We start from the raw sequence: 27740 nt of genomic DNA, 5'->3' as shown, positions 1-27740 counted from the left end.
TTAAACATTATTTTTGTGATAGCTAATACAGTATTCAATAAATGATCACATGGACTTTTATTTCCGAGAAGTGTCAAATGTAAAATTGTGACTATATCCCTTTTTTTATTTATTTTTTTTATAAAAGAGTAAGGCTGGTGATACATAGTCAGCGTATGTGTTACTTTTGTATATGTCTGTCTCTCTGTACTTTGACTTCCCCATTGCTTTTGGAGATTCTATTCTTTAAATACTGTTTGTCATTGACACCCAATAATAATAATGATGATGATAATATGTCATATTGTCTGCACATGCAGTAGGAAATGAAATTTGTTGACAAGACAATAGAAGAATAGCTCATGATCCATAGATATGGATTCATAACATCCATCCTTTAAGTAGCCCAGCTCTTGTCTTTAAGTCTCCACCACACTGAGAATAAAGACCATTTCCCAAAATGTCAAACAATTCCTTTGAAATGACCACTTTCCATGTTTTATATTGCTACAAGTTATGATAATCTGTTAGACCCAACATGTGTTAGAATACCTCCATTCATTCACTATAGTATCCTCTTATATCAGTGAGACTGGGCACTTGTCATTTCCATTTAATGCATAACACGAGGAGGATATTTTGGCCCTTTTGGTTCTGTGACACGTCTAATAAATCTTAGGCTCTGTGTCTAGGTCAAGTATTCCATCACTGTGCCAAAACAGTCTGTCCTCTGTAGGCTGCGTCCTTGTCTGCCTGTGTCACTCCGCACCGGGACTGATGTGATCTGACTGACAATGGCCGTCTGTCTGGCAGGTGCTATCTTCTAATCCTGCTTTACAGGAATCTTTCCCAGTTGCTAAAACACCAGATAAACTAGCATTGTGAAGAAGGAATGATATGAGCCAAAAACAGAATATATCATTTGCTACTGATTGAAACCAGCATGAGTCAATGTTCACTATTTTTATTTCAGCTCTTTGGCAAACACTGAACAGATAAGCCAAAATTTAAAATTTTCTTCATGGCTACTTGTACATGAACGTGTCCACCTACAGATGTCTTAAGTTAATGCTGGTAATATCAATAAGTCAAATGAGATGAACAGTGTAGTATGTACTGTAACTGTAGTATTTCTTTGTTTTACCAAAACTTCTTTTGACCCTTTTCAAAAATTGACAAAACAATGTTAGACAATCTATAAAAAGTTCATTATAACCAGCTTTAGTCAAGATGCCAACAGGATCATACATGGGACTGATATTAACAGACAATTTTGACATTTTTTTTTTAATAGAAATGATGAGGATGTTTAAAAACAAGTCTTTGTAGTTCATTGTCCTTATGTTGTACATTCTTTGAATGGCTTCAATAATTAGCTGTCATTAAATATATAATAACTATGTAAGTGTTTTCATCTTTTCACCATTTGCATCAGCAATAATTGCTAGCAATTAATGTTCACTGGCTTTTGTCTTTTGGCATTTGCTCTCCATGTGGGTATATACACATTCCTTATTCACCATCCTGTCCTCCAGCTCTATGCCATGACGACAAGTGAAAAAATCTAACAAAATCATGGCAGTACGAAGAATGTTGATCAAACTAACAAAACATTTGTCTTTTTATCCATGAAAGACACTTTTGTAAATTCTTTATGTTCTCATTGCTGTTGCAGATAGTTTGATATTCCTCCAAGAAAAATACTGTTTAAGATAACATTATGCACTTTACCATCAAAACATAATTACACAATGAAGTCATATCTGCAGCCACATGAGGCAAGAACCATACCCCATCACATTTTCTAAATCATATCTACACTAGATGAAGCTGAGGCCTCAATCACCAAAAACTAACATACACTCTCAAAAACATTACAACAATATGTTACAAGCTAACAGCAGCAAACTGTAACAGAGTGCACATTTCATGTATCATATGTACAAAATGTTCTTTTGAGAGGTGAACCACTATACACCATAACAACCAAATCAATCAACAAAACTGATCTATACCTAGTACTGAACATGGAGCAGAGAAAATGTCCAGGTTGATATGTCTTGTGTCCTTTGAGGATACTCCAACAAATTGTGATGGGCTTGAATGTGGTTTAGTTGTCCATAGTAACATATAACAGATCAACACCTAGTTTTCCTTTTTGTTCAACTAAAGCAAGTTTATTAACAGAATGACTCAAAGCACAGTTATGCAGAGACTGATCCATTTTATCGTCAAAACACTGTTCAGCACGTTGGCAGTCCATTCGGTGAGATGTGCAGCAATTGCACACATTCCAGACAGGTGAATTTATTCACATGGTTATCAGATCACAGGGTTTAACTCCCAAAAAAATTTGTGTCTCTATGTGTGGATCTGATTTTTGAAGTCACCAAATTGCCCCCACAAGGCATGGGAGGCAAATGAGCTGATATCTCAGCGCCAGCTTCACGTCTGTTTTTAACACAGCAACAGTAAACATGGATTCCTCAGATATAATCCGCTGTTGTTTATGATCTCAGAGCTTCTACCACACTGCGCTGCTCTCTTCCACTTTAAGAAAAATGTAGGTGTCACACTCTGGCAAATGTCTAAATTAAAGTACATGACTTGAATCACTTCCGGGGATAAGAGCGTTGATCCATAGGCCTTGCATCCTACAAAAGCTAGAAACCTTGTAGTGGTGATACTGTGGGTGTGAAACCAATGACTAGTGCAAGAAGAAGACTTGAGGGGAGTAAGCAGGTGCGTTCAGCTGGTGAGCTTCTAGCAATCGCATTCGAATCACTGGACTCGTCCAGTTGATGGTTCTGGGGGAAAAGACCACAGAGTGTTATATTGAGTGGAAAGAAATGCTTTGAAATGGATCATTTATTTTTTTCTGTGGGCTTAGCCATTAATCTGAGATTGGGACAAGTGATGTATATATTGGCTGGCTTTACTTCTTTGTCCGTATTTAAATCCATTTCTCATCTATTTTCATTTTCATTCTGGTCAGTTTCCTTTTGTGACTATTTTTTAAAACTGGATATTAAATTGGATTGGTAAAGGTAAAATATTCTTATTGAATTACACCAGTTTAATGATGTTCTCTGTATTGACACAGACTTATTGCACATATTTTTCTTTCTTTGATTCTGAAATGTCAGTACAAATACTATTGTTTGAGCTTCAGTAGAAACCTTGTAAGGAATGTATAGAATACCTGGTACTTACCACACATGCAGTTGTATCCACAGTTTGGTTTGACACCAGCTTTTGGGCCTGGAAGGAAGAAAAAGAGAAAGATGACAATGAATCATTAACTGTTATTGTTTTTCAATTTGGTTTCCCTGTATTTCAAGATCTCACACTGGCTCATGGTAGTGTCAGGATTCTATGAAATATACAAATCTGACCACCACTTCTTTGACCCTATCAGTCATTAGCTAATCCCAGTGTAATCGGATGAAGAAATTGTCTTGACCTGGAAGTTCAACTGTTGTTAAAATAAGGATGGAGTCTTTTAAGTATGATGAGGTCAAGCGTAATCATTATTGCATTACTGTAACTCCCAACTCACGATTGTGAGGCCAAAACAATCCCACTACAGTAATTGAATTTTTGAATAGGCTTCCAGTTCCCACCTATTCCCTCAGTCTAGACCTACAGAAAGCCTTTTGTAGAATCATCCCCAATGAACTGGTTGAAGGTTCAAGTGCATCTGTTTGTCTCTGTGAGATCTTCTGTTTGTGCAGGCAGAGAACTTTTCTCAGACCGCTCCAAACCTCTTGAGCCACACAAAAAAATCCCCACATACATTTTCACACACACAGCCACACAAACAAATACACACTCACAGATACAGAGATGGCGTACAGAAAATGATAAAGTGACTCTACAGTGGTTTGGGAACATAATAAACACTCCATGCATTGGTTCTTAAGTAGAAAGAATTGTATGAGGCAGGTTTCTGAGAAGAATGATTAATTGCTCTATAGGAGGTCTTTCCTCCTGGAGGATGTTTTCACAGGTGATAAATCATATTATCGCTATTAAAAGCCAATATGATAGATCGTCTTGCTTAAAGTAACGTGATATGATCTCATTTGAAAATATAGCCCTATAGTATTTATCAGTGGGGAATAGCACAGGTTTGAAGTGTGTGTTGGTGAGGCCAAAAAACACCAAAGCAGCTGCAGGATCTAAAAGCACATTTAAAAAAAACATGCAATTTATGATGTGAATTTCCAAATCAGCAAAATGAACAGATGCCCTACAACTGCATTTGATTTTTCAAAACTCATCTCCATTTGCGTATCATCTGTCACTACTTTTTTAAAGTCAGATGGTAGAATATTTTACAGGTGGACAAATGTTGAATTAAATGAGCTGGTTCACAGAAATGACCTCACCTTCAGTGAGTTTTTATCAATGGTTTATAATATATAGTCTACAATGAACTTTTGACATCTTCTAGTTTTCAAATGCTTCAGTTAGAGCAGCTGAGTTTGCAGGTACTTTAAGTAAGTTACTTTTTTAAAGTAGTGAATTATGTTCAGTACAAATGCAGGAGGTGGATATTAAAGTTGGTGTCTCACACCGGTAATCAGGATTTCTACATTTATTATTTAAAGGGACAACGAGGAGTTTTGGAAAAGCGAAGCGTTTTCACACTACATTTATGAGCCTCCGTGCGCACCGTATAATTCTTTGACCGGCGCAAGACAGACTCATGTTTTCATTCATCAAGAATTAAAGTCAGAGGTTCGAAGACGATCACATACCGTCATAGTTCCGACCATAAACGGCGATTCGGCGGCGTTATTCTCATGACTCGCCGCGAAACCGAAAGTAAGGAAACGCTGGTCGGCACTAATAATAACAAAATAACGATAGAGACAAAACGACTTATTTATCGAAAATGGGCCCATTAACAAGTTACGTAGATTCATCCACATTCATATGAGACTTTTTTATTGTCACGGAATTTTTCGTTCTGCCGATGGAGAAACTCCTCGTTGTCCCTTTAACAATCAGCAGCAATATTAGTTGGAGGGTAAACCTTAACCTCAGTCTTTCCTCAGAAATGCGGTTTTGCCACATCAGGATGGACTTTGGTCCTCATACAATCTACTGATCTCGACAAGATCTATGATTTTTATCGGAAAAGGTTGCAAAGTGCTAACAAAAACACTTTCAGGCACACTCGCACACAGACACACACACACACACACCAACCCTGTGGGCCATCTCTGATGTTACTGTGACAACCAATTAGCTTTGACATGACAGCTTTGGAGACTCTGACTCCACACTGACGTCTCATCTTTCTGCCCAGGAGGGGGGATTCTGCGCATGCCATCATAAAACCATCTCTGATTCATCAAGGTGACAGAGCCAGACGTCTGAATCTCTGGATCTCTACCTGATGTTTACATCTCAGTCTGGATTCAGACTCCTTGTTTGCTGAGGTTTGAGGGGAAATTAGGGCCACAAAGCAGCATTGTGCATAATGATTTCATATTTGTTATTTTATTTTACCTTTAAATGGCTTCAGTAAAATTGCCTCAAATGTACTCAGGTAAATATCCATTATGAAAATTTGGATTCAGAGTAGTTTTTTTCCAAGACACATTTAGTGGGTGACATTTTAACTTTATCAAAAATTATGCAGTAATTTCATATCCACTTCCCTTTCTACTATTTTGGAATATAACCTATTTTGACAAGTCAAGAGAAAATGCAGCTTGTAGCCACAGAAAGCCAACTTTTAAAACACTTTACATTTATAACTTCACCTGTAAGGTCCCACAGACGTGATATAGTGAATCTCCATCAAGATCCAGTTTGGTCATGTGTGTCAGAGCATCCAGAGCATTACTGGTTCGCTCTTTGCCCCTCCGGGTGATGCTGGGCTCAGCTGCAGTCGGCTGAATTGGGGGTTGAGGTTGCCAAACTCCAACATCAGTACCATTGCCAAATGCCTGGATGGCATTACCTATATGAAAAAAGTCTAGTTCAATGGAATGTAACAGGAGGAATGACGTGGAAAACATACTGTACAGATGTATTGGACAATATAGATCCAATATCATGACACAGTGTAATTGTAAAATGTTATAAATTCATGTAAGAAGCATTATTCACCTCTAATGTCCCCTAAGTCCTGTTTAAAAAAAAATGTAGTCAGCATTGGTTAGTATGGTTCTTCCCTCCTTGTATTGCTTTTAGTTGGACATTTTGTTAATGTCCAACTAAAAGCTTCTCATAATTGATACTTGAGATAATTGGGTAGGAAAAAAATGACATGACCTTTCTCAAGCGCCTTTAAAAAAAAAAAAAGCCGTCTGCCTTTTAATAGCTATGAGAAAGCTGTTTTAAACGAGCTTCTTAACTGCCTGAAACAAGGAAACTTTAAGAATAACTTAATTTTCCTCCTTCTGAATATATCTTTAATTGAAGAAAACGTTTCTTTAGTAACGTACAACATGGGGCGGTGTTTAGCTCAGTTGGTAGAGCACCCGCCCCATGTGTTGAGGCTATAGTCCCCGGCCCCGGTTCGAATCCCGTGTCAAGCAGCTCTATCCTGCGTGTCATCCCCCCCCCCCCCTCTCCTGTCTCTCTCTGAACTATCCTGTCCATTAAAGGCAAAAAAGCCCCCCAAAGATATATATATTACTAAAAAAATACGTGGGAAAAAACAATTCTTTGTTCTGACAAATGTACACCAAAAAGCCCTAAGTACAGTCAAAGCAATTGAGGAGGTCTAGACTTTGAGTGAGTACTTTAGACTGTTGAAATGCTAGTGAATGCCACTCGTACTCATGAGACTGTTGCTTATCCAACATTTGATAGGAGAACATGTCAAAACCTGATGCTATTCTTTATTCTTTTATCTTCCAATTTCTAGTCTAGACAGAACAACTGGTCAATCTGACCTCAGGTGGTGAAGAACAGTAGAAATTCATTTCTGCAGAATGCCTGAATATGGGAACTCACGTAGGCATCGATTGTTGGTGAAAAACTCTGCAAATTTCTCACAGTCTGGCTTGCTGTTCCCGCTGCTGCTGCAGTCACACCACGGTGACAGGCTAATACCCAGAGATCGCACATAATTGGGAGTCATCACCGTACCTGCAGCATAAAAGAGAAGAAAACCACTGTGAGGCTTTGTAAGTGTAATCCCATTATCATAGTTAAAGCCCTCCAACAGGACGCTCTGCACACTGAAATTTGAATGTTCAGGTCAGCCAATCAGGGTAAGTTTATTCACTATTGTAGGAAGCCATTACCCCTTTTACAAAGCCTATAGACCTTGCAGGCTATTGCAGGCCAGCTCAATGAAGAGCTGTGCTACTATCATACTATTTCACAAATGCTCTAATGTTTAATAAGGCTTCACTGACGCTTATTGACTCTACCCTCTCCCTTGACAGTGACACAACAACCTACTGATTATAATCCTCACTGACTTGTACAGCTTCCCTCTAATTATGTGGCATTGCCAGTGGTCATGTCTGTTCCACTATATACACATTATTCAAAGAAGTGCTAATGTCAACAAAGGTGGCACACCACAGCTCCACAGTGTGTTCAAAGTGTTGTCAGGGCTGCTGCTGCTTACCACCCACTGGGAGTCAGCGTGATGAAGAAGCTGGGGGCACGTTGTACTTGATCAGCACAGAGTCCAGTAAGGCGTGGCTATTGTGTCATCCTGATGTAACTAAACAAAGCTGTTGCCTTTCTGAAGGGAGCATGTAGGCCCATACTTATTAGCCATGCAAGTACATGCAGTTTATTGTGTGCAGAGTCGGAGATGAGTGGTAAACCCAGGGGGGGGGGGGGGCCCATTAGGGTGTAACCTGTGTGAAGTAGAATATGAATGGTGTCGATTAAAATGTCTGCCTGTTGAGTTTGAAATTGGTCAGCGTTGCCCCGCGCTTAAATCTCATTACGAGAGCTCAGTGGGACATCATCTTTCCTTTCTACAAAATGAAACCTGCTGATGGGGGAAAGGCTGATCAAAAGGAAATGAGCACAGCACTGTGATCTCTGAACTGTGATGGCATGTACAGATTAGCAGTTTATTGACTGTGAGCTCAGTTGCCTGGCTGCCAAGTTGATCAGATGCCCTAACCTCTGACTTGTAATGCATGACTGAAGAGCTACATGGCTGTATAGTGGACATACGTATAACTCAACACTCTACTTGTTGTCTCAGGCAATTAGCTTCGGTGTGCAGCTGCTCCAACCCTTTGAATGGGTGTCTCTTTGCTTTTAGGATCAGAAAAAACAAAATGTAAAACTTTATCACGTCTAATCAAGCTGACAAAAGCTTCATGCACCTTCTCTATAAATGGAAAAGATTACAAAACAATACAATCAAAGTTTGATAGCTTAAAGACTGGCTGACAAATAATGCTATTGATTTGAATAAATTCCATTTTTATGCTGCAAGCTCATGTGAATAGATTTCATTGATTTGTTCAGCAAAAAACACAGCGACAGAGCAAATCAAAAGAAGCACTATTAGAATTGCAGTAATGGTTATGAGTCTAGTCACATCACAAATCGGGCAAATTTTAAAGCTATTAATATATTTTGAGAGAACAACTTACCAATAAGACCTGAATAAGACAGAAGGCAATCAGCGTAGTTCTCTCTGAGACAGCCGGATATGGATCGAGCTTCTGGCTGACAGTTGCTGATGAAGTCGGCCAACCTCGACCTACAAGCAAAGGAGAAATTAGAAGTTAGTGCTGCTGATTTTTCTGATGCCTTTATTGGATATAAAGCCGACTGGGACCAAAGTGCTTTGTCATGTTTAAACAACGGTTAGGTGATTGAGAACCAAGGACTATAGTAACTATTCCCTTTTCTTTACTCCTCTCAGCTTCATTTCCATTATCTGCATGATAGTAAAATGAATAGTCCTGTTAGCATCACTCCTTCACTGACTTCTTTTTTCTACCTATTCAGCATACTAAGCTATTAGACTATGACAAGTACCACTGCAGGTGATGGCTCTGTGCATTCTTACCTGCAGATGTAGTTGGTCTTGCATGCGTTCTGAAGGGACAGGCAGTTTGGTTTGTCCTTATCCTCGTAGGAGCAAATGGGTACAATAGTCTGTCGCCTGCGTTCTGCACATGCTGTCTGATCCCCCGTTGGACAGGAGCAGAACAGCATCCCATAGCTGTATTTAGCTGGAACCTTCATTTTGTGGAACAAAAGAAAGGACACATGTTGACCCAGGTGGTGTGTGAAAGCCATGAGGGAAAGAAAAAACCTCCACTTTCTCCCAGGTATCCAGTGATATGCAGAGTGGCTGAATAACTTATCTTTACCCAGTTTATAATATATACTGCAGACAAAATGTGACGATAGAGGGCACGTATCAAATTTAGCTGCCGCCCCAGTGTGACTAGCCTTTTGTGATGTATTATAATACACTGAGTTAAGTGCTATGCTTTGGGTAAATGAGAGCACTAGATAGAAATTGGATAGAAAAAACAATGTTAACTTAATGTTACAACTCCACTGAAAATAATATTTTTCCTTTTTGACATTTGACACATGGTAGGGTGTTAGGTGGAGTGCCAAAACAACAAAATCAAATACAAGAAATATGCAAATATCTCTGAGAACAAACATATTTAATTACCTTGTCAAAGAACTGTCTTAGAGCTTTGTGGCATTTGCGCTTGTTGCACACCTCGGAGGCAGATACCCTGCTAGTGCAGGGGTTGATGTAAGCTGAGCGGTATTTCTTGCAGGTGTCATTCAGGTTGCAGGCTTTGGCAGCATTCAGACAGTTATTCTCCTTTGTTGATGGAGGCTCAACTAAGAGAGAGGGGAGAAGCACAATTTCATACTTCGTAATAAAAGGATTATTGCTTTCTTGTGCAGGTTATATTGTTGTTGGAGCATCATAATTCAGTAATGTTTGAGCTGGTTTTTATTTTATTATTAAAGGATGGCAACATTGAGAAGTGTTGTCTAGCATTGCACTTCCTAATTCCCATTGTCTCACACAGTTCCATTACCTCTGAATGTTATTTTGATTAATATAATTATTTGTAAAATATCTGACTCCATCACACCTGAGAAATCTCACAACTCCACTTTACACAAAGTAAAATTGGGGAAAAAAAGAAGCTATTGTGCCAATATGGACATGGACTTTCTAAATGATGAGTCATGGTCAGGAGAAAACTTAACTCCTAATTGTCCCCTGGGTATCTTTGGTTGTCATTGTATTTAAAACTAATTTCTCACTGCATTATACATGAATTCCATCATTTACTGCATCTGAAACACCAAAAAATCAACCGAATGAGAGATCTGAGCTCTGCTGAATACAGTCATGCTTTGCAAACACAATGCAAAAATCTTTCACAGTGGATTCATCATAAAGTATTGCACCAATCTGTCGCCCTTGTTGCTCCATTTGTTGCAATAGCTTGGTTACACATTTGAACTCTAAATTCTCTGGCTGAACGTTGTACTTGAGGTTCTTATCAGATTCCTCTCAGACCTCATTAGGTCTGGCCTCTCTGATCAAACCCCTGAAGGTGACTCATCTCTTTGATTCAGACAAAAGCTCAAACTAATATTCAGAGAATTCCCCCAAAATATTCATGTCATATCAGGATGTCCTGGTGTGTTTGCACCTGCTCAGACAGTGAATTTTCCTTTGCATGAACCAAGCCCACCCATCTTTGCTTCCAACCCAGTATGCCTTTCCTCCCATCACAGAAAAATCACTCTGTGGCCAACATAATGACTCTCACATCTCATTTTTCTCATTTGTTGTAGTTAAAGTCCTTCCTGCTCCACTGACTCCTGCACAGAAACACAAACTGAGTCCTCAGTCTCGGCATGGAAGAATGAATTCTGTAATTCTGTCTTTTGAGGTGGAATTGAAGTTCAGTGCACTCTTTCATGCACCACAGAATGAGCCATGATTAAATCTGAATACATTCTTGAACCTTAGGTTAATCACATATTACAAAACCCATTACTTACATCTGACAAGTGCCCAGAGATGTGGGCTGTGATCCTGTAGTGGCCATTTGTGGCTCTTGGACCATACAGTAGGTGTGACAGTTTTCACATTCAAAATATTTACCCTAAAAGCAAACTTAGAAAAATGAAAATATTACTTTCAGGAGTTGGGTTAAAACATGACAGTGTGTGTGTATGTGTGTCTGCGTGTAGCTAAGTGAGTTAGGAGGTTATAGGTCACAGTATGACTTCATAAAGATGTAACACCCCACGGCGGTGAAAAACCTTTTCTATCAAGAGCACTTCTGCATTTAATAAGCTCATTCTGGGGTCATATATTGTCGCTTTCAGGAACAATTTCAGGACAAACCATTTTTCCAAGACTACATTCAAATTAAAAGGAGAATCATGACATTAGGTTCAACAATTACTTCACTCGTGTCTCCCCTAGAGTACCTCATCATGTCATAAAACAGCGTTGTTATTCAGAAACATGATTCTGTTTCTTAATTAGTTTTTACAGCCACAGTTTTATGAAGCTATTTTAACATCTCTGTAGTGAGGATCATTGGTAATAGTTGTTTGTGCTTTGTTCTGTGCTGCTTCATTTTTGTGTGCTGCACAACAATGGTAATCATCTGAAAACAATCTTTGCTTGTTTCTGTAATCCTCTTAATGTCTGATTCTCTCTAAAATACTGTGAAATGTCTTATTCCATTCGATTCGCAGACCAAGCCCACAAGGTACACAAATGTGATTTGTGAATCATAACATCATATTTTGTTAAAAGGACATCTTAAGAAAAACAAATCTCACTTAGCCTTCTTAATTTTCACCCCCTGAGCAAGGCCACCATGTTGACATTGTTGCAGAACCAACGTAGAAGACGCTGGAATCCGACCCTGTGACCTCTAACAGGCTGATACAAAAGACCTTCAGAAGGAGCGGCTGCCAGGTTGGCTTCAATAGGAATCTCATAGGAGGTCAGTTGTGTGTCCTGGGGGGCTGCTACACTCACAGTGGAGGCACAAGTTTTGTGCAAAGTCTAATTTATGGGTTAGTTCTGGTAAAAGACTAGTCCTACATGACGTCTATCTGTGTTGGAGATGTGGCTGAAGTATTGTCTGCTAAGCTTTGCATAAATTAAAACAACATGTCATATTATCCATCACAATTTCCCAAAAATTACACTTAAGACACACATTTAAGAAGCTGGAATCAGTGAAGCAGTTGGTGTTTTTTTTTTTTAGAAATGATTATTGATGATTGAGCATCAGTTTGGTTGCAGATTACATGAATAGTTAATCATCAGAATAGTGACTATTTAATTTTCTTGTCAACCAGCCAATTAATTAATTCAATTGTTCTGGTCTCTGATGTCACCATAGAAGGCAATACTGACGATGTGGGGCGGGCTGTGTTAGGTTGTGGCAATATGGATGCACTAGTATCCAAGAGAAGAACCTCATGCTTCAGATTCTGCAGTCCCAGACATAGACAAATTAATCATCTCTTTCTACAAGACACATGGATTACAGTAAATAAAAACCTCTAAAATTTCCTGGACTGGTGCCACCAGTCAACACAGGGGCAGTGAGGTCAGAATCAGTGGCGCTGGTTGCAAAGAACGCGTGGTTAGTGTAGCAGTGCTGGATAACAATGTTCTGCCGGAAATGGCTCAACCTGCTCTTTTTGTTGTATTTCAACTGTAGGGGCATGAACATGTAGGCCTAGTTATGTAATTGACCTTTTGTCTATATGACATGAAAATGTCCAAGACATGCAGATTGTATGGCTTCAAAGTATCAGAGTGACCTCAAACAGCTGGCTGTATAGAATTTGAGATACACTTACATTGAAGTGCATCCAAACGTGTGTATAATGAATATTCAGCATCATGTTTCATCAATTTTTCTTGCTAACATCTCTCTAGCCCCAAAAACTCCAAGCCATAAGATAATTACATTACAGAGTCTCCATTTGCTGTCTACATAATGATCCCAAATCAACGTTCTTCACAATGCATCACTGCTTTATTTACAGCAATCCTTCTAAACATATCCCTCCACTTAGTGGCCTCTTTGTCATCTCCTATAATGGAAAGAAAACAGCAGTGGTCAGAGCGCTCTCCTTCATGGCACCCTGCCGCCTATCAGCCTTTCTTCCAGCATCAATAAATCCACGCCAGTGTCTTGGTATTTATGGCCAGACCCAAGAACCATTTATTAAGTGCACCCATGTAATTAGCAAAATCTCACTTAGCTCCCACTGTGCCAGCCATCCCATTCCTCCATTTTAATCCTCTAGAAAGACATTCATCCTGCATTGATTTAAAAAGGAGCAGAGCATTGCTGGTGGTTGCCAGCATTATTCTGATATAAACTCACGAGGATGCTAATGTAGAACCCTGAGACTTTGTGGACCATAAAACCTCAATCATGGTGCCAAATTTTCTGCGTAGAATGGAAATCCCTACAGATGAGGTAATGATGATGGAGATTACAAGATGTTGAGAAAGTTACTTAAAAATTCTAATGAAATATTCATCCTCATGGTGACAAACAAACAACACCCCGTGGAAGCCAAACTATCCTAAAAAGTTTTGTGGGCACATCTTGCTATGTGACATCTCCAGCTCTGACTCACTGGTTGTGAAGATGAGGTAAAGTAAGATGAGTGGACATATGGTGCTACTGTGAGTGCAGGATATGGGAGAGAGAGCAGGAGAAGAGGGTGCAAATCTCTGTGGTTGCACCTGTCAGTGCAGTGCGGGAGTCAGATATGTGGATGCCCAGGGGCACTTGTGCTTTCTGTTTTTCAAAAAGTCAGCTATCCACTCAGATCAAAGGAGATTCCACTTGGCCAATCAATCAGAAATATAGGTTTCACATAAGATGCAAATTTGCTGTCTCATGATAAGCACTTCAGTGTAGTCACTGTTGAAGACTTTCTTATTTGTTGTTCCTTCTAGCTTCCTACTTTCAAACATTAGCAAGTAAAACCATGATCTATATATCTATGCACCTGTGTATCAGTTGTTGAGGTGTAGGGAAAAGCCTGAGGCACTCAGATATTTTTGAATTTTGAAGATGTGTACGTCACTGCCACAGTATGGGAATGTGTGCTGCTGATTTGTATGTAGATGTGGGTCTCCATTCAGCAGTGATGCGCACGAGTCACATCACATTTTGCGTGACTACAAGTCAATGCGTACATATGTTTGTTTGCATATTTGAGTGCAGGATGTGGTTAACTTGCATCAAATAATTTAATTCCCGACCAAAAACATTATCCTGTGTCACCTGCAGCCTACAGCGTTTTATTTGCTTATCTCAAAGCCACGATTAGCCATTGCCTGCATCACTCATGGTCGCATATCCACTTGGCTCCCTGCACACAACGTGCCATGGCTAAGCCATCAGGTACACTCATCTTGGCGAAGAATTTCTACTCCCCAAGCTGCTTTACTGAGCCTTCGTCTTAGAGTAACATTTGTGTCAGAGTGGCAGAAAATGCTGGGAGTGGTTTAGACAGTATGTGGATTGACTGTGACTGTGTGTGTTTGGCCTTGTTAAACTATATTCTTGAGGTCTGAAAACTGTGAGCCCACTGTGCTTGTGGAGTCTAAAAGCTTTACGCGGACCAAAATGATGCACCCCTGAAGTTTAAATGGCTATTTGTGGGTTAAGATTTGGTTTAAGCCAGGGTCTGGAATTCAGTTGTGAAGGTTAAGGTTAGGGGAAATATAGGGAATGCATTATTCCAATGCTGGGTCTCCATGAATATAGTAAAAAGATGGTGTGTTTGTGCCACTGATTCTGTGTGTCTGATAGTATTTACTTAATGAGATTCTGGGCATGATTCATCATATTTATGATTTGCATGATGTGGCTAATTCAAAGTGTCAGAGCGCTGTAGCAAAGTAAATAAGCCTTTTTCCACTTAGTTTCCACTTTCCGTGTAGACTCAACATAAAGCTGGACTTTATTCAAATCATAGATTGTTCTGACCATATAGATTTAATGCTGTGGCACACTATTTGGCCATACAGCAAAACAGATTCAGATCAGATTTCTCCCTTTTTTTAAATAGATTTTTAGAAACTTTAGAGTCCCTGTTGAAAAGTATCATTGGCTTCCAATTTTAATGCAGTCCAGCATGGGCGTGAGCTATTTACTTGAGATTATCAGAGGTAAACAAGTTTCATGTTGCATGTTAATATCAGGAAAAGGACTTCTCATTCATTAAAGTGATTTTGCTGCTGTGTTCCACAGGGACTAGACACACCTGAGCCCTCACATAGTAACACTGCAAATGTACACCACATATAACTGTGTGAGTAATGTGTAAATGCTGGTTTTATTGTGTCAATCCCTGTAGTTTCCCCTGTGTACACAACTATAAGTGCTTTATGCTGTTCAGAAATCTCATGTTATATGAAACAAACCTATTATGCATTCTTTTATGAAAATGGCCAAACTCTGAAATACGGTATGCTCGCTAATAAACATAGTTACATTTTGTTTGCTTCACTTCATGCCACTGAATGCCTATGTTTTGATATTTGATTACTCAGCATATTTCAAATTTATACAGTCCACAATTGTGTTTATTATTGAGTTTTAAACTCCCTCTGGTTAACTCATTTGGAATAAATTGTATTATTCTGCGGTTACAGAGGGGCAGAAAGAAAACAAAGGAAAAGCGTGTGAAAGGAAACGCCGTCAGATGATTCGCTGATATGGCCGAAAGCACTCTTGTGTGTAGGAAGGATCAGCAGAGTTCAAGTGTTTTGTCTGCTGATGGCTACTCTGATGTTCAGATGGAGCAGTCTGCTCATGTATTAAGTTTACAGGATGGCTGGGCCGGCGGCAGACGACAAAGACTACTGAGGATTCATCTGTTGCTTCAGGCACTGAGACCCACTGAATTATTCTTGAGATCTTTGCAATGGAAAATCATCATGCCAAGGCTCATGTCTTGTTGACTGACTCAGTTCTCTGTTTGACTACTGATGAGTTAGACTGGGAAGAGAAACCAAAAATACTGGGCTCAGTGGTGAGACCAGTACTAGTGAGCCATTTCCTTTGAGAATATGGCTGCTGAGGTGTAAACTGAGTAAGTGGCTGGAGGGTTTTCACCTTGAAACTGAAAGTGTATATGCAGTTCAGAGCATGTGCCCCGAGTTATAGTGGTTATTGCATGGAAACATGAGAGGTATAGGAGTTTATTGATTAAACTTAAGTTACCGCATGCTTCCACCACTCAGACTGGTCTCAGGTTACATCAGCATCATATAAGATATTAACCATTTGTGTGAGATTTTGTCAAAATTGCGAGTGAAATCTTGAAGAATGGCTAAAAAGTGTTATTTTTTTCCAAGATTGCTGTTATCTTGATCTTTGACTACCAAAATTGAGTCCAAGTCAATGTTTGTACCGAAACTGAAGAAATTTCCAAAGGCCACCATGATTGTGACCTTGAACCACCAAAGTCTAATCTGTTAAACATTAAATCCAAGCTCCCTCAAGGTGTCAATAAGATATCACGTCCACAAGATGGACAGGTAAAAACAGTACATCTCCAGCTCTGGCCTTTTCTGTGGTACAGGCATAAAGATGCAAAGTGCTGTATCTGCAAAGAAGCATCACTGATTCCCACTGACACATTCCTAACTTTCAAACAAGGATTAAATGCAAATGTATATACGAATTGATTTTGGCTGTTTTCTTTTTCAAAGGTAAGTATTGAGAACATAGTGAAGGGCAGAATGAAGTAGCTGAATTCATTCTCTTACTCATTCTTATGTACAGTATGTGCTGCTTCAATAATCCTCTTGGAATCTAATCATTTCTTATACCAGTGGTGTCAGAGTTGCTTTGGATAAGGAGAATCGGTACATCTTTCCTCTAAAAAGAATCTTACTTGTAATGAGTTGAGAATGTGATTGTACAAGCAGATAGACTGCAACACCCTGCTATCTGAACTGCAGCAGTGGGATTGCAAAGACGTAGAAGCAAGAAGCTGCAAATATATGAAGCTAAAACACTGCCATCAAGCAAAACTGAAATAAAAAATGTTGAAAGCTTGAAACCCCGCGTGTTTGAAAGCGTACAAAAGATTTGTAGGTGTAAATAGTGTTTTGAAAGGTTGAAATAAAAATTCAAATCTCTGAAAACATTATTTTGTATTTGAATTTTCATTTCAAAACTCTGCAGCGTTTCTTTGTTTTTTTCTTTCACTTCTTTACAACTACAGCACTGTTTTTACAGTGTTTCAACAACACACTTTCAGAGTTCAAAATTTGGCACTATTCTCCCACAGTATAATTTTGTTATCCAGTTTTGAAACCTTGTAAATGTAGATTTGAAAACTGGTGTGAATATATTTAGAAAAAAGTGTTGACATGTTGAAACCTGAGTTTTGAAAGAGCGAAATAAAAATTCAGATCTCTCAAAACATTATTTTGTATTTGAAAATTCATTCCAAATCTGTCTTTTTCTTTTACTTCTTTACAACTACAGCTCTGTTTTTACAGTGTTTCAACAACACACTTTCAGAGTTTCAAATTTGGCAGTGTTCTCACTGCAACTTTTGAAACTCCGTAAAAAAGTTTTGAAACTCTGAAGACAGAATGCGGGATTTGGTAACAACCTTCTCAGCCTATTGGTTGCTGAATAAGCTTATAGTCCAATGACCTATCGTCCTGTCGATCGGCCACACGAGACTGACAGACTGCTCCACCAATGCGGTGACAGAGCAGAAACGCACTCGCTCATGTCACCCGCTGTCGTGAAGCCAGTGTACTGATTGCTGCGGTAGTACAGTAGGTACAGCAGTTGCCCTCCACGCAGGTGACGTGGGATCGAATCCAGGAAGGGGTGCACACTGACAGTTTTTTGTCTTGTATATCAGCCCACTGTACACCGGCCGGCTAATAATGTGTCCGTGTCCGCCACGGAGAAGCCCCCCTCTGTAGCGGTAGGCGGTGGGCGGCAGAGGCAGACTGTTTCAGGCTCTCACCCACACTTAAGTTAACGGTTAACGCACACTGTACCGCCCACGGTACGGCTCCAGAAGGTGGCGCTAGCATCAATTACTCCCGAACATTTTTAACAGCAGCCCTTAAGCATATATATTCATGTTATACATTGTTAGAAAGCTTAGATCGCCCCGATCAATTCAAGACCACCCATGATTTTTTTGGTTGCTCACAGCCCCAACAGGATTAGCAGTTAGGTCGGCTAGCCGCTAAGCTAACGTATGATGCGTACATACCTTTCAAGTCTTCCCTTTATCCACAGCTGATCTACAGCGACCATCTTATGACACAAGACCGTTTGTACAGCTAGCCAAGTATCCATGCTTGTGAAATATGAAATTCCTTTCCTTCTAACCGAAGTATTTTCCTCAATATGTCCATGTGTTTAATCCAATGCGTAACGTAATACACGCGGATCAAAACAAAAACCGGCCCCTTTACCGCATTTTACGAGTCCCACGGCGATCTGTGACTACATGTGACTGAATGTTTACATCCGTGAGGTCTTCCTGCTTCAAACGACACCACGCAGTAGCCAATCGGTGGCGAGGATGGGCCGGGACATGTCTCGAAAGCCAATGAGGACACGTGATGATGAGACTGACAACGTGACTTTGATTGACAGCTGCTTGAGCCAATAGAAATTGTCCGTGAAATGAAGCAGATAACCTTTTAGCCAATAGTCTGAGGTTTTCAACGGTGTATGACACTACGCCATCACGTTTGGTTGCTGATAAACAAACCCCCGTGTATCCAACGTGCGCGCCACCCGCTCCACAGCATAGAAATACACAATGCAGATAGGCATATAGTTCTATAATCCACTGCTTTTAGGGGTGCGCCCTCTACTGCGCGCCAGGAGTTTAGCGGTTGTATTTTTTTTGTTTCTTTTGGTCTTTTGACTTGAAATTTGGACTGCAGGAAGCCAAGACCTGTGGCTGTGGCCTAATTGTGTCTATAGCCTGCTGAGAGGTCCCTGAATGTCTGTACCCATGTCATTCTATAGGCAAACCTATGGGCGGGGAAACAATTTAATCATTCTAACCTTTGCCATTTTTGTCAGTAAAGTCACAGAATCAAAAAAACACCTTAACAGTAATCCTGAGAGTGTTACCTTTACAATGATACCAGGCACATCTCTGAATCTTAAACTATGTGGGATCTGTGCTGCTCACAACTTGGGCATGGCGTTATGGCAAAAAACATGAAAAATAGGGGCGTGCATTAAGAGGTTAACACCATGGGCTACACAGTGTTGGCTCGGGCCGCTCCGCCATCCTGTTTTAAATTAGGCTACTACTACTTTATTTCTTAAGTATTTAGTTACCGTACGTTGCCCATGGGTGCTGAAGTCTGTCAGTCTCGTGTGGCTGATCGACAGGACGATAGGTCATTGGACTATAAGCTTTTTCAGCAACCAATAGGCTGAGAAGGTTGTAACCAAATCCTGCCTTCTGTCTTCAGAGTTTCAAAACTTTTTTACGGAGTTTCAAAACTTAGTTGCAGTGAGAACACTGCCAAATTTGAAACTCTGAAAGTGTGTTGTTGAAACACTGTAAAAACAGTGCTGTAGTTGTAAAGAAGTGAAAGGAAAAAAAAAAAAGAAACGCTGCAGAGATTTGAAATGAAAATTAATTTAAATTTTTTTTTAGTTAATTACTTTATATATAAAAATGGGGTGTGGTGCAGAACCTCAGTTTTTTTCCTTGTTAAGAGCAATCCTGTTGTCGAATCATTATTGCTATCTGCACAACAGCATTGTGTTACATCTTTAAAAGGCATGTGTTCATTGATTTTTTTTATAAATTGTGTAGCATTTAATTTCAGCTGTTTCTAGCAACTATTATAGTAGTTATTTGCTCGCCATGTTGTTTAAATTGATATTGTTATAAAAACAGATTGCTTTAGCTTTACTGTAGCCACAAATTGGAAAAGCCAATTAATGAAGTCCTCAAAACAGAGACGTCTCCAGCAGGAGGAATAGGAAACCGGTCCATAACAATATCACTCTGATGGACATTTATTTGTCTCTTAGGATGAATTTGTAATCGCTGTAGTGATCCCCTGCTTTATCATCTTATTCTGTTTCCAAGCAAACCAATTAACGTGTCCAATACTTGCAAATGTGAGAATAATTAAGACTTTCAACATAAGAAATATTTAAAAAAATTTAAACATCCCCATATTAGCATTGTCAATGTGAGCAGGTTGCTGACATCGCTAACACTGCTACAGTCTCAACACTACTAACATACAGTAGCAGATGCTGATTGATTTCTTGTTGCTAGATTTATTTTTTAGTTTAGTTTTTTATTTTAGTCATGAGAAAGCCTCATTATTTTAAAAATATGATGAGCTAAAAACTCATTTTGATTAAATGTACATAACAATGTAATTGTTTTCAGCTAATCAGTAGTGAGCAGCCTTATAGCAGCTGACCTATGGGATACATTATGGAGTGTTCCATTCTGACTCACTCACATGCGCATTATTTTACACAGTAGATTGCCTCAGGCCTGGCTTAGTTGCAGACAGGAATGAGGTCACTTATGGCAAATGGATTACTGATATCTAACCCATTAAAGCAGAAGTAAGCAATATTTTTGTGTTAATATAAGTCTTAAATAGTTATATCTTCCGACAGCAATCACTTATATAGAGTGTTTGGACCGAAACACGGGTCTCTCAGTCACTCTGCTCTGCTCTGAGCCGAGGAGAAAACTTTTCTCGTATCCTACAAGTTTTATCCAATGAGGAGAGAGAACGGCATTAAGGGCCGTGTAGCCAGAACCAGTCTGGTGCAGCCAAGGGATGCGCCTGAATGTGGTGACGTAGGGACGAGGGCTGCTAACTCCATCGGCTGACAAGACGTTATGGTGCGTTCAAGGCAACCCGTAACTCGTGTTTTTCCGACCTGTGAAGTCGTACCAGTTCGATCTGGTACGAGTTCACGGGTCGGAAGTTACGAGTGGCCGTTATAGTGCACTTTCACAGGTAAAACAGGTCGGAAAAACACGAGTGGGTTGCCTGGAACGCTACAAAGTCGTAAGTCGTGACTTGAAGCTGTAATTTACGGTTTCAAAAGCCTGCCTGGAACGCAGCATTAGCCAAAACGACCGGATCGCTTACTTCTGCTTTAAGTGGATTTTTTTTTACATGCCCCTTTGGCTGTTTACACACTACTATACATTAAACTGGCTACTCAGCTCCAGCTCCATCTATGCACCCAATTTATTTTCCTTGCCTAATCTAAGTGATTTCTTGTAGTAATAGCACCTAATAATAATGATTAAAAAAAAGAAGACATGATTTAAGCTGCCAGGTCTCTGATTTTGATGGAAGAGGACATTATCAGCAGATGCCATTTTTATTATATCTTAATCATCATTTCCCATTTGTTTGGTGGGATTCCTTTTCCAGGGGTCTGATGCCTCAAAAATACATTTGAGGATTTTTTTTTCCCTTTTAATATGGTCTATTTTGTTTTACTGGAAGTCCCAATATCTGGAAGTGCCATGAAACCTTAACCACTTTTTTTTTTAAAGCAAGAACCAACAAGGTCTCAAGAGCCATCAATCTTAAATGAAGTGCCAATCGGCAGTCGGGGCTACAAGGTGCAGCAACCAGTCCTGGCCAGAACCTCTTCATGTGCCATACTGGTGCTGTCAGCACAAGACAAGATGGACCAGATCCAGCACTCATCTCCACTTTTATGTGGACCAAGTTCCAGGCAGCATAGACTCACCAATTTAAAGGACAATTCCGGGCAAATTCAACCAGGGGTTATAGTGTCCTAATATTTTACGTCTAAAAGAAGGATTCTGAAGATTTTATTTTTAATTATTTTAATTATTATAATAATTTTTTTTTTTTGAATGCTCCTGTTTTGCAGTAGTTCTGTCTGTCCCCACATCACCATGCCAGCGATGAATGGGAGTGGACTGATCTTACGCTGTTTAGGCTGTTTACATCCCTCATAACCGCAATTTTTCTCCACAGACAGCGTCAGATGGCTAAACACACACCAAGGGATTTGTTTACTTCAAGCAAGCGGACATGTTTGTAGACAGAGCTGTAATAAAGAGTCAAGTTGATGGTTAACTACGTTTACAGGTCATCAGTGCTCCTGTTTGTTTCATCAACAAAGGAATATCAACTCAGAGCCACAATGTCTGCTTCGTAGCAGTAAGAGTAAGTCTGGATATTGTTTATTCTGCCTGTAAACATACTGAGCGTGTCTACTTGACTCTCGCGACTGGTAGAAAGTAACCTTATATTAACTCAGTAATGTACAAAAATCCATATAAGTCACTTAAAGCTTTTACTTTTTGAGTTGACTGTTGTGTTAGCTCTTACTTCTTTTTAGGTTTTCCAACAAAACAAGTTAATAAAATAATCTATAAAGCTTTACCATCTAAACTACTAAAATAGCTCCACCTTGACCAACTATGACATGAAAATGCTGCTTAATGCACATTCATGGGTCAGTAATAATCTGTCTACAAAATATGCGTTTTAAGAAAACACATGCAAAATCCCACTACACAACCTTGGGTGTGGGCAGTCTAACCAGTGGCCCTTTGTGCTCTCTTTCTCTCATAGCGAGTTTGCGCGAGACTTTGTATTACAGCTCAGTTTCTAAACGTGGGCTTTCTTGAAGTAAACAAACCCCTCGGTGTGTGTTTGAAGAGCCATCTGACGTTGTCTGTGGGGGGAAAATGTGGTTTTGTGGGATGTAAACAGCCTACACAGCGTAAGATCGGTCTGCTCCCATTATAGGCTGTGGCGATGTGGGGACAGATAGAACTACTACAAAACAGGAGCAATTAAAAAGAAAATCTAAAATTCATTCTTTTAGACCTAAAATATTAGGAAACTATAGCTCCAGGTTGAATTTGCCTGGAATTTTCCTTTAAGATGTGAAATGCTCAAGCACATAAAGATTTACTTTCCAGAAACCCCAGCAGAGGAGGCATCACTGGTGCCATTAACATTTTAAGAAAGTCACTGCTCAAACTATTAACAAAGGGAGATAACATGGCATGGCCACTTTTGCACTTAGCTGCAACTTTGTCAGAGCTTTAAGAAATTACACCTTGTACTATAAGAAACCTTCAGGAATCCTCAGCAAAAGACTTGAAATGGCTGTGTCCCTCGGTTTCCTGCAGCACATCACCTACAGTGTAGAACACCATCCTCCATTTTAACATGGTTGTCTGGTTAAACTCCACCAAGCAGGCCATCCTATTGAAGCTGCTGGTGCTGTGGAGGGAAATCCACAATGCTCATGGGAGAGCAGGGCAAGTATGAACAACTTCTCGGCTAGCTGTTGCCAGCAAGACACAAGCAGGGACTGATCAGCCTCTGCCGGGCTGCCTGGGAGCCAGAGGACTGTATGATGGAGCAAGATCTGAAACTCTTGATGACCTCAGAAACATCAGACGACCTCACGTTGCAAAACCTATCTTTGCGTTACATTTGCACCATTCCGGCGTAGGATGGAAAATCCAAATTTTTCTTTACTTTCTATTTGAAATACAGTTCACCATTATGTCATCGCATATGGAGCAGAGCCACGGTGGTACGCTAAGTGGATTCAATCACAGCAAAAGCCAGAGAGAGAGAGGGAGAGAGAGAGGGCCAAGGAAAGAGAGATGAGAGAGAATCAAATAACCATTTTTTTACTGAAGTGGTAGCTGGCCAGCACAGGAGACGCCCTCCTCCAGCCAGAAAGCTCAGCACTGAAGAATGCCAATGCGAGTGCTGCGCTTGACACACACACACGCGCACGCGCGTACACACACATGCGGCTCTTGTTTTATCAGTGCCATTGAACACAGACAGATGGTTAATTGCTCCTCTGTGGATGTGTGTCTGATCCCAGCAAAGCTAAATATGGGTTTGTCTAGGTGTTTGCTCCCAAGTCCAACTGCTCTCCATTGACATTTAGGACGATGTGTGGGCATTTATGTTAACAACGGACTGTTAATGTTTTTCTTTTCTTTCTCTCCTCGGCGTCAGAAAGCCACTGGATCTCAAACAAGACAGACCCCACTCTAAAAGGATGATTTATTCAAAACTAGCACATAAATGCTACTTCCAGCATTAGTACTGTGACAGTGGAAAAAAACAAGCAGACCACTCGTCGCTTTGAGAGCTGAAATATACTAAATTACTCTGCTTTGTGTATGGTGGGGCACAGTGGCAAATAAAAGCTTTTGTGATGGATAATGGGCGTTGAAAGCTGCAGCCTGAAACCAGACAGCAGTAGAAAAGAGTGGTTGTTAAATAGTGACAGAACTGTAGTGGTGGAGTGACTTCAACTGGGTTCAAAGCATAACAGAGCGCTAATGGTCGTATCTACAGTGATTTAACTTTGCACAATGTCCAAACTTAAACCCGAGGAATGTCAGAAATACAAAGGCTGCTTCTTACCAGCTATGATGGGGGCCAGGCGGAAGATATCTGACAGCCGGCTGTTGACTGGTTCATATGGAGAGTATTCCAGCAAATCATTTCCTGCATGGGAAAAACAATGATTTTTCATGAAAAGTACATATGAATGAGTAATGCCTTTTTACTTTTATTGATAGTATGAGCACTAATCTTGCAGATATTGATATGTTATGCATAGAACTTGTGAAAAGGGTTGACCACTGGTTCACGTAAAAGATACTATTATCTCTGCTGCGTGGGTTTAACACACCTGAGAATAGGTATCATGGCATCTGTCAGTATAATGAATCTGAGGCACGACAATGACAAATTTTGTGGAGCTTGAGTTTCAAACTCGGCTCTGTAAAGTACACTTGTTTATTGCAATGTGACTTAGATTTGCAATAATATAGATGTGTTCAGGTTTAAAACAGTAGAAAGTAACAATGTACAAAAAAATCATATTTGATGTCCTTTCCTTGACTATTTCCCCTCTTTTCCCCTTATTTCACTTTAAGCTTTTACTTCCTGAGTTCACTGTTGTAATAATAATCTGTCCACATTTTTTATTTTTATTTTTATTTTACCACACAATGTATTTTAAGAAAACACATGCAAAATCCTACCACACAACCCTGGGTGTGGGCAGTCTCACCATTGGCCCTTCTCTGTCTGTCTGTCTGTCTGTCTGTCTGTCTGTCTGTCTGTCTGTCTCTCTCGGGAGAAAAGATAAACCATCTGGAACACAGTTGTTAGTCAATACTTTTAACTTCTAAAATCACAGTTAAGACCATTGAACAATAAGTTGCAGACCGCTTCATGCTTTTAGTGTCCCCAAAACACAAGTTGTGTTGTGTAATTTTTGCATCCCGTGTGTTGTCAAACTGGTGAAGATTGCTGAATTTGCAGCGTGTTTGCATATCTGCATGTGTTGTCTCAAGTTGCAGTGACCACAGCATCTGAAGTCGCATAATGAGCAGTAGTTTACTTTGCTCTGGGGTGGCTGCGTACCCTGCAAGCTCTGAAATATGCTCCAGAAGATCCGCAGACAGTTCTTCTCCTTCTTCATGCCTCTCCTACACCTGCAGTAGTACAGCGGGCTCTGCTTCATGGCGTCTATGGCGTTGCGGCACTCGCCCTGCGCCTCCGGACCGGTGACCGCGGTGAAGTTGCTCTCCCTCCCCGCCACACACTGCCTCATGGTCCGGTACTTGGTGCTGCAGGAATACTCCTTTAGACACTGTTCACTGGCTTTTACGCAGTCGAGGCGCGCGGACCGGGAGGCTGCGCCGCTGTCACCCTTCAAGGTGAACACTGAGTCTGGGAGTCACAACAAGTTAGTCAGGAAACATTTGTCTTCACCATCACCACTCATTTGTAGACAACATAACCCTGAACACACAAGACCTCCGATCTCTCAACAGTCAACATGTCGTTTTTCTTCCTCGCAAATAAACAAAGAAGCGCTGATCATTGGACAAACTTTCTCAATCCTGCATGTTCAAACATCTGCTTTTCCATATGCACCCACTGCCTGTATTAAAGTGAACTCTTAGGGAGCAGATTTAACATTTTACAGCCTCAAACTACAAAAATTCAACAGATGAATTGGTCACTTACCCGGGAAGGTCAGTATAATGACTAAAGTTGTTAAAAGCATTGCGCTTGTGTATGAGGCTCCAAACAGATGCGTCTAAGATTAAAATAAAATGTCAAGAGAACTTGTCAGACAGATCCACTTTTCTTCTGGTTGCACATAATGTGGTTTCAAGTGATGGTGCATCCTGTAGATCCAACAGCGAGAATCCCAACTCTTGGGCTGAGTCCAGCTAAAACCACATCAGGAGAACCTGCCGGACTTCTCTCGGACGTTTTGAAAAACCACAAGTGACACACGAAGAAGCGCCGATGGAGCTTTTCCCACTCCAACTCCGCTGTTCGCCCGCTGCCAAGTCACACACACACGCGCGCGCGCGGGCACTCTCTGACACACACTTAAAACACACAGACAGCGCGGTGTGTTTGATCTGACACAGGAGCTGTCAGGAGAAAACTTTAAGAGCGGAAAGACTCAGTAGAAATCAGAGTCCAGCTTTGCACCATTCTGTTCAACTTAAAAAAAAGAAAAAGGAAATGACTTTAATTGTCCATCACAGACCAGACAAACTGGCAGCGTGTTGGAATTAAACTGTACATCCCAAAAGAAAGAAAAAAGCTGGACACAAAAAAGTATAGACTCCGTTTTAGCTGGTGCAAAGACACAACAACGTCGTTTGATCCGGACTCTCCACTCTGATGAAAAACTGAGGCAGGGGGATGCAGCGCGTGAGGGCGTGACGTCATGCGACTATGCGCACAATAAGCTTAATAAAGTCATTAACATCCTCACTTTCCCATCTCACTGCTAAGACAGTCGGAACAAATAGATGGCCAGCGGCGAGCAGGTTACATCTGTAAGAACATTTCAGCTCTCATTAACTATGAAGAAAATCAACATTTATAATAGCTCATTATGTATTTATGTAACCTGCAGGCCCAGCGGAACATGAGAGCCGAGCAGATTAAAATGTCCTATATGGAAAAGCTAAATGAGACCATTTTTAAGTGTCCTAACATCTCACTCAAGGCTGTTTAAGTCCTCACTTGTCCTCTCAGCTCTTCAGCTGCTTCAGCCAACAGTCATTTCTAACTCTTAACTTTAAAGCAGTAGGTAGCCTTAACAGTGTTTTCTTTTCTTTGTTTTTCTAGGATGTTTAGACGTTTCATGGTATTTCAGTCCCTGAAATTGAATAGCACAAATGTTGAGTGGAATGTGGTGGGACAAAAATCATATTGCTTCTTTATCTGAAATTGCAGTTACCATATAAAGTGTGATAACTCAACAGAGCTTTTTCTATCAAAGTTTGTTTTTCTACAGTGGAAAGAAAACATTAGATTTAGAGAATGAGTGAAAAATGAGGCGGTGGCACTCACAGGATTTTACTGGTAGACAGCTTTTGGATCTTGCTGCTTGATTGGCAGTTCCCAGATTGCACACAGTGGAATATATATTGTTTGATTGCTACATTGAAATGTTACATACAAGATAATCTAAATGAGTGCTTTGTCCACTTTGGAATATCTTGTGTTCCTTGGGTCCATTAAATCTATAGGAAAATGTAGGAAAAGATTTGCAAGAAACAATGCAAACTCATTACTGTAATAGAAATCCCATTAATGCATGGACAAAATCAAGTGAAGAGGGACATGTAGGCTGAGTCCATCTGTGAGACTGTAGCCTGCACGCTCCAGATGCCGC

At 40.2% G+C, this 27740-nt stretch overlaps 1 protein-coding gene across 1 annotated transcript; it reads right to left on the bottom strand.

Moving 5' to 3' along the window:
• Window positions 1-1268: 1268 nt before the first annotated feature.
• gfra1b (gdnf family receptor alpha 1b) lies at window positions 1269-26298 on the bottom strand. Its single transcript, XM_085761595.1, has 10 exons — window positions 26063-26298; window positions 25454-25762; window positions 24443-24526; window positions 9623-9801; window positions 8999-9171; window positions 8577-8686; window positions 6958-7092; window positions 5757-5956; window positions 3193-3240; window positions 1269-2786 (listed from the first exon to the last, which is right to left on the bottom strand). Exons 1-10 carry the CDS (start codon window positions 26100-26102, stop codon window positions 2643-2645), a joined length of 1422 nt encoding a protein of 473 aa, XP_085617721.1. The 5' UTR covers window positions 26103-26298; the 3' UTR covers window positions 1269-2642.
• Between the last annotated feature and the right edge of the window lie 1442 nt (window positions 26299-27740).

This window comes from Trachurus japonicus, chromosome 19 (genome assembly GCF_045865225.1).
Source record: "Trachurus japonicus isolate A0001 chromosome 19, Traja_1.0".
Taxonomy (NCBI): Eukaryota; Metazoa; Chordata; class Actinopteri; order Carangiformes; family Carangidae; genus Trachurus; species Trachurus japonicus.
This window is presented reverse-complemented; position numbering and strand designations above follow the sequence as displayed.

Bases quoted from the DNA above. Each gene is read 5' to 3' on its own strand.
- gfra1b (XM_085761595.1), bottom strand. From the start codon at position 26,102: ATGCTTTTAACAACTTTAGTCATTATACTGACCTTCCCGG. The intron at 25,763-26,062 runs GTAAGTGACCAA...TGTGACTCCCAG, and splicing joins CATTATACTGACCTTCCCGG to ACTCAGTGTTCACCTTGAAG. The intron at 24,527-25,453 runs GTACGCAGCCAC...TTTCCCATGCAG, and splicing joins CATATTTCAGAGCTTGCAGG to GAAATGATTTGCTGGAATAC.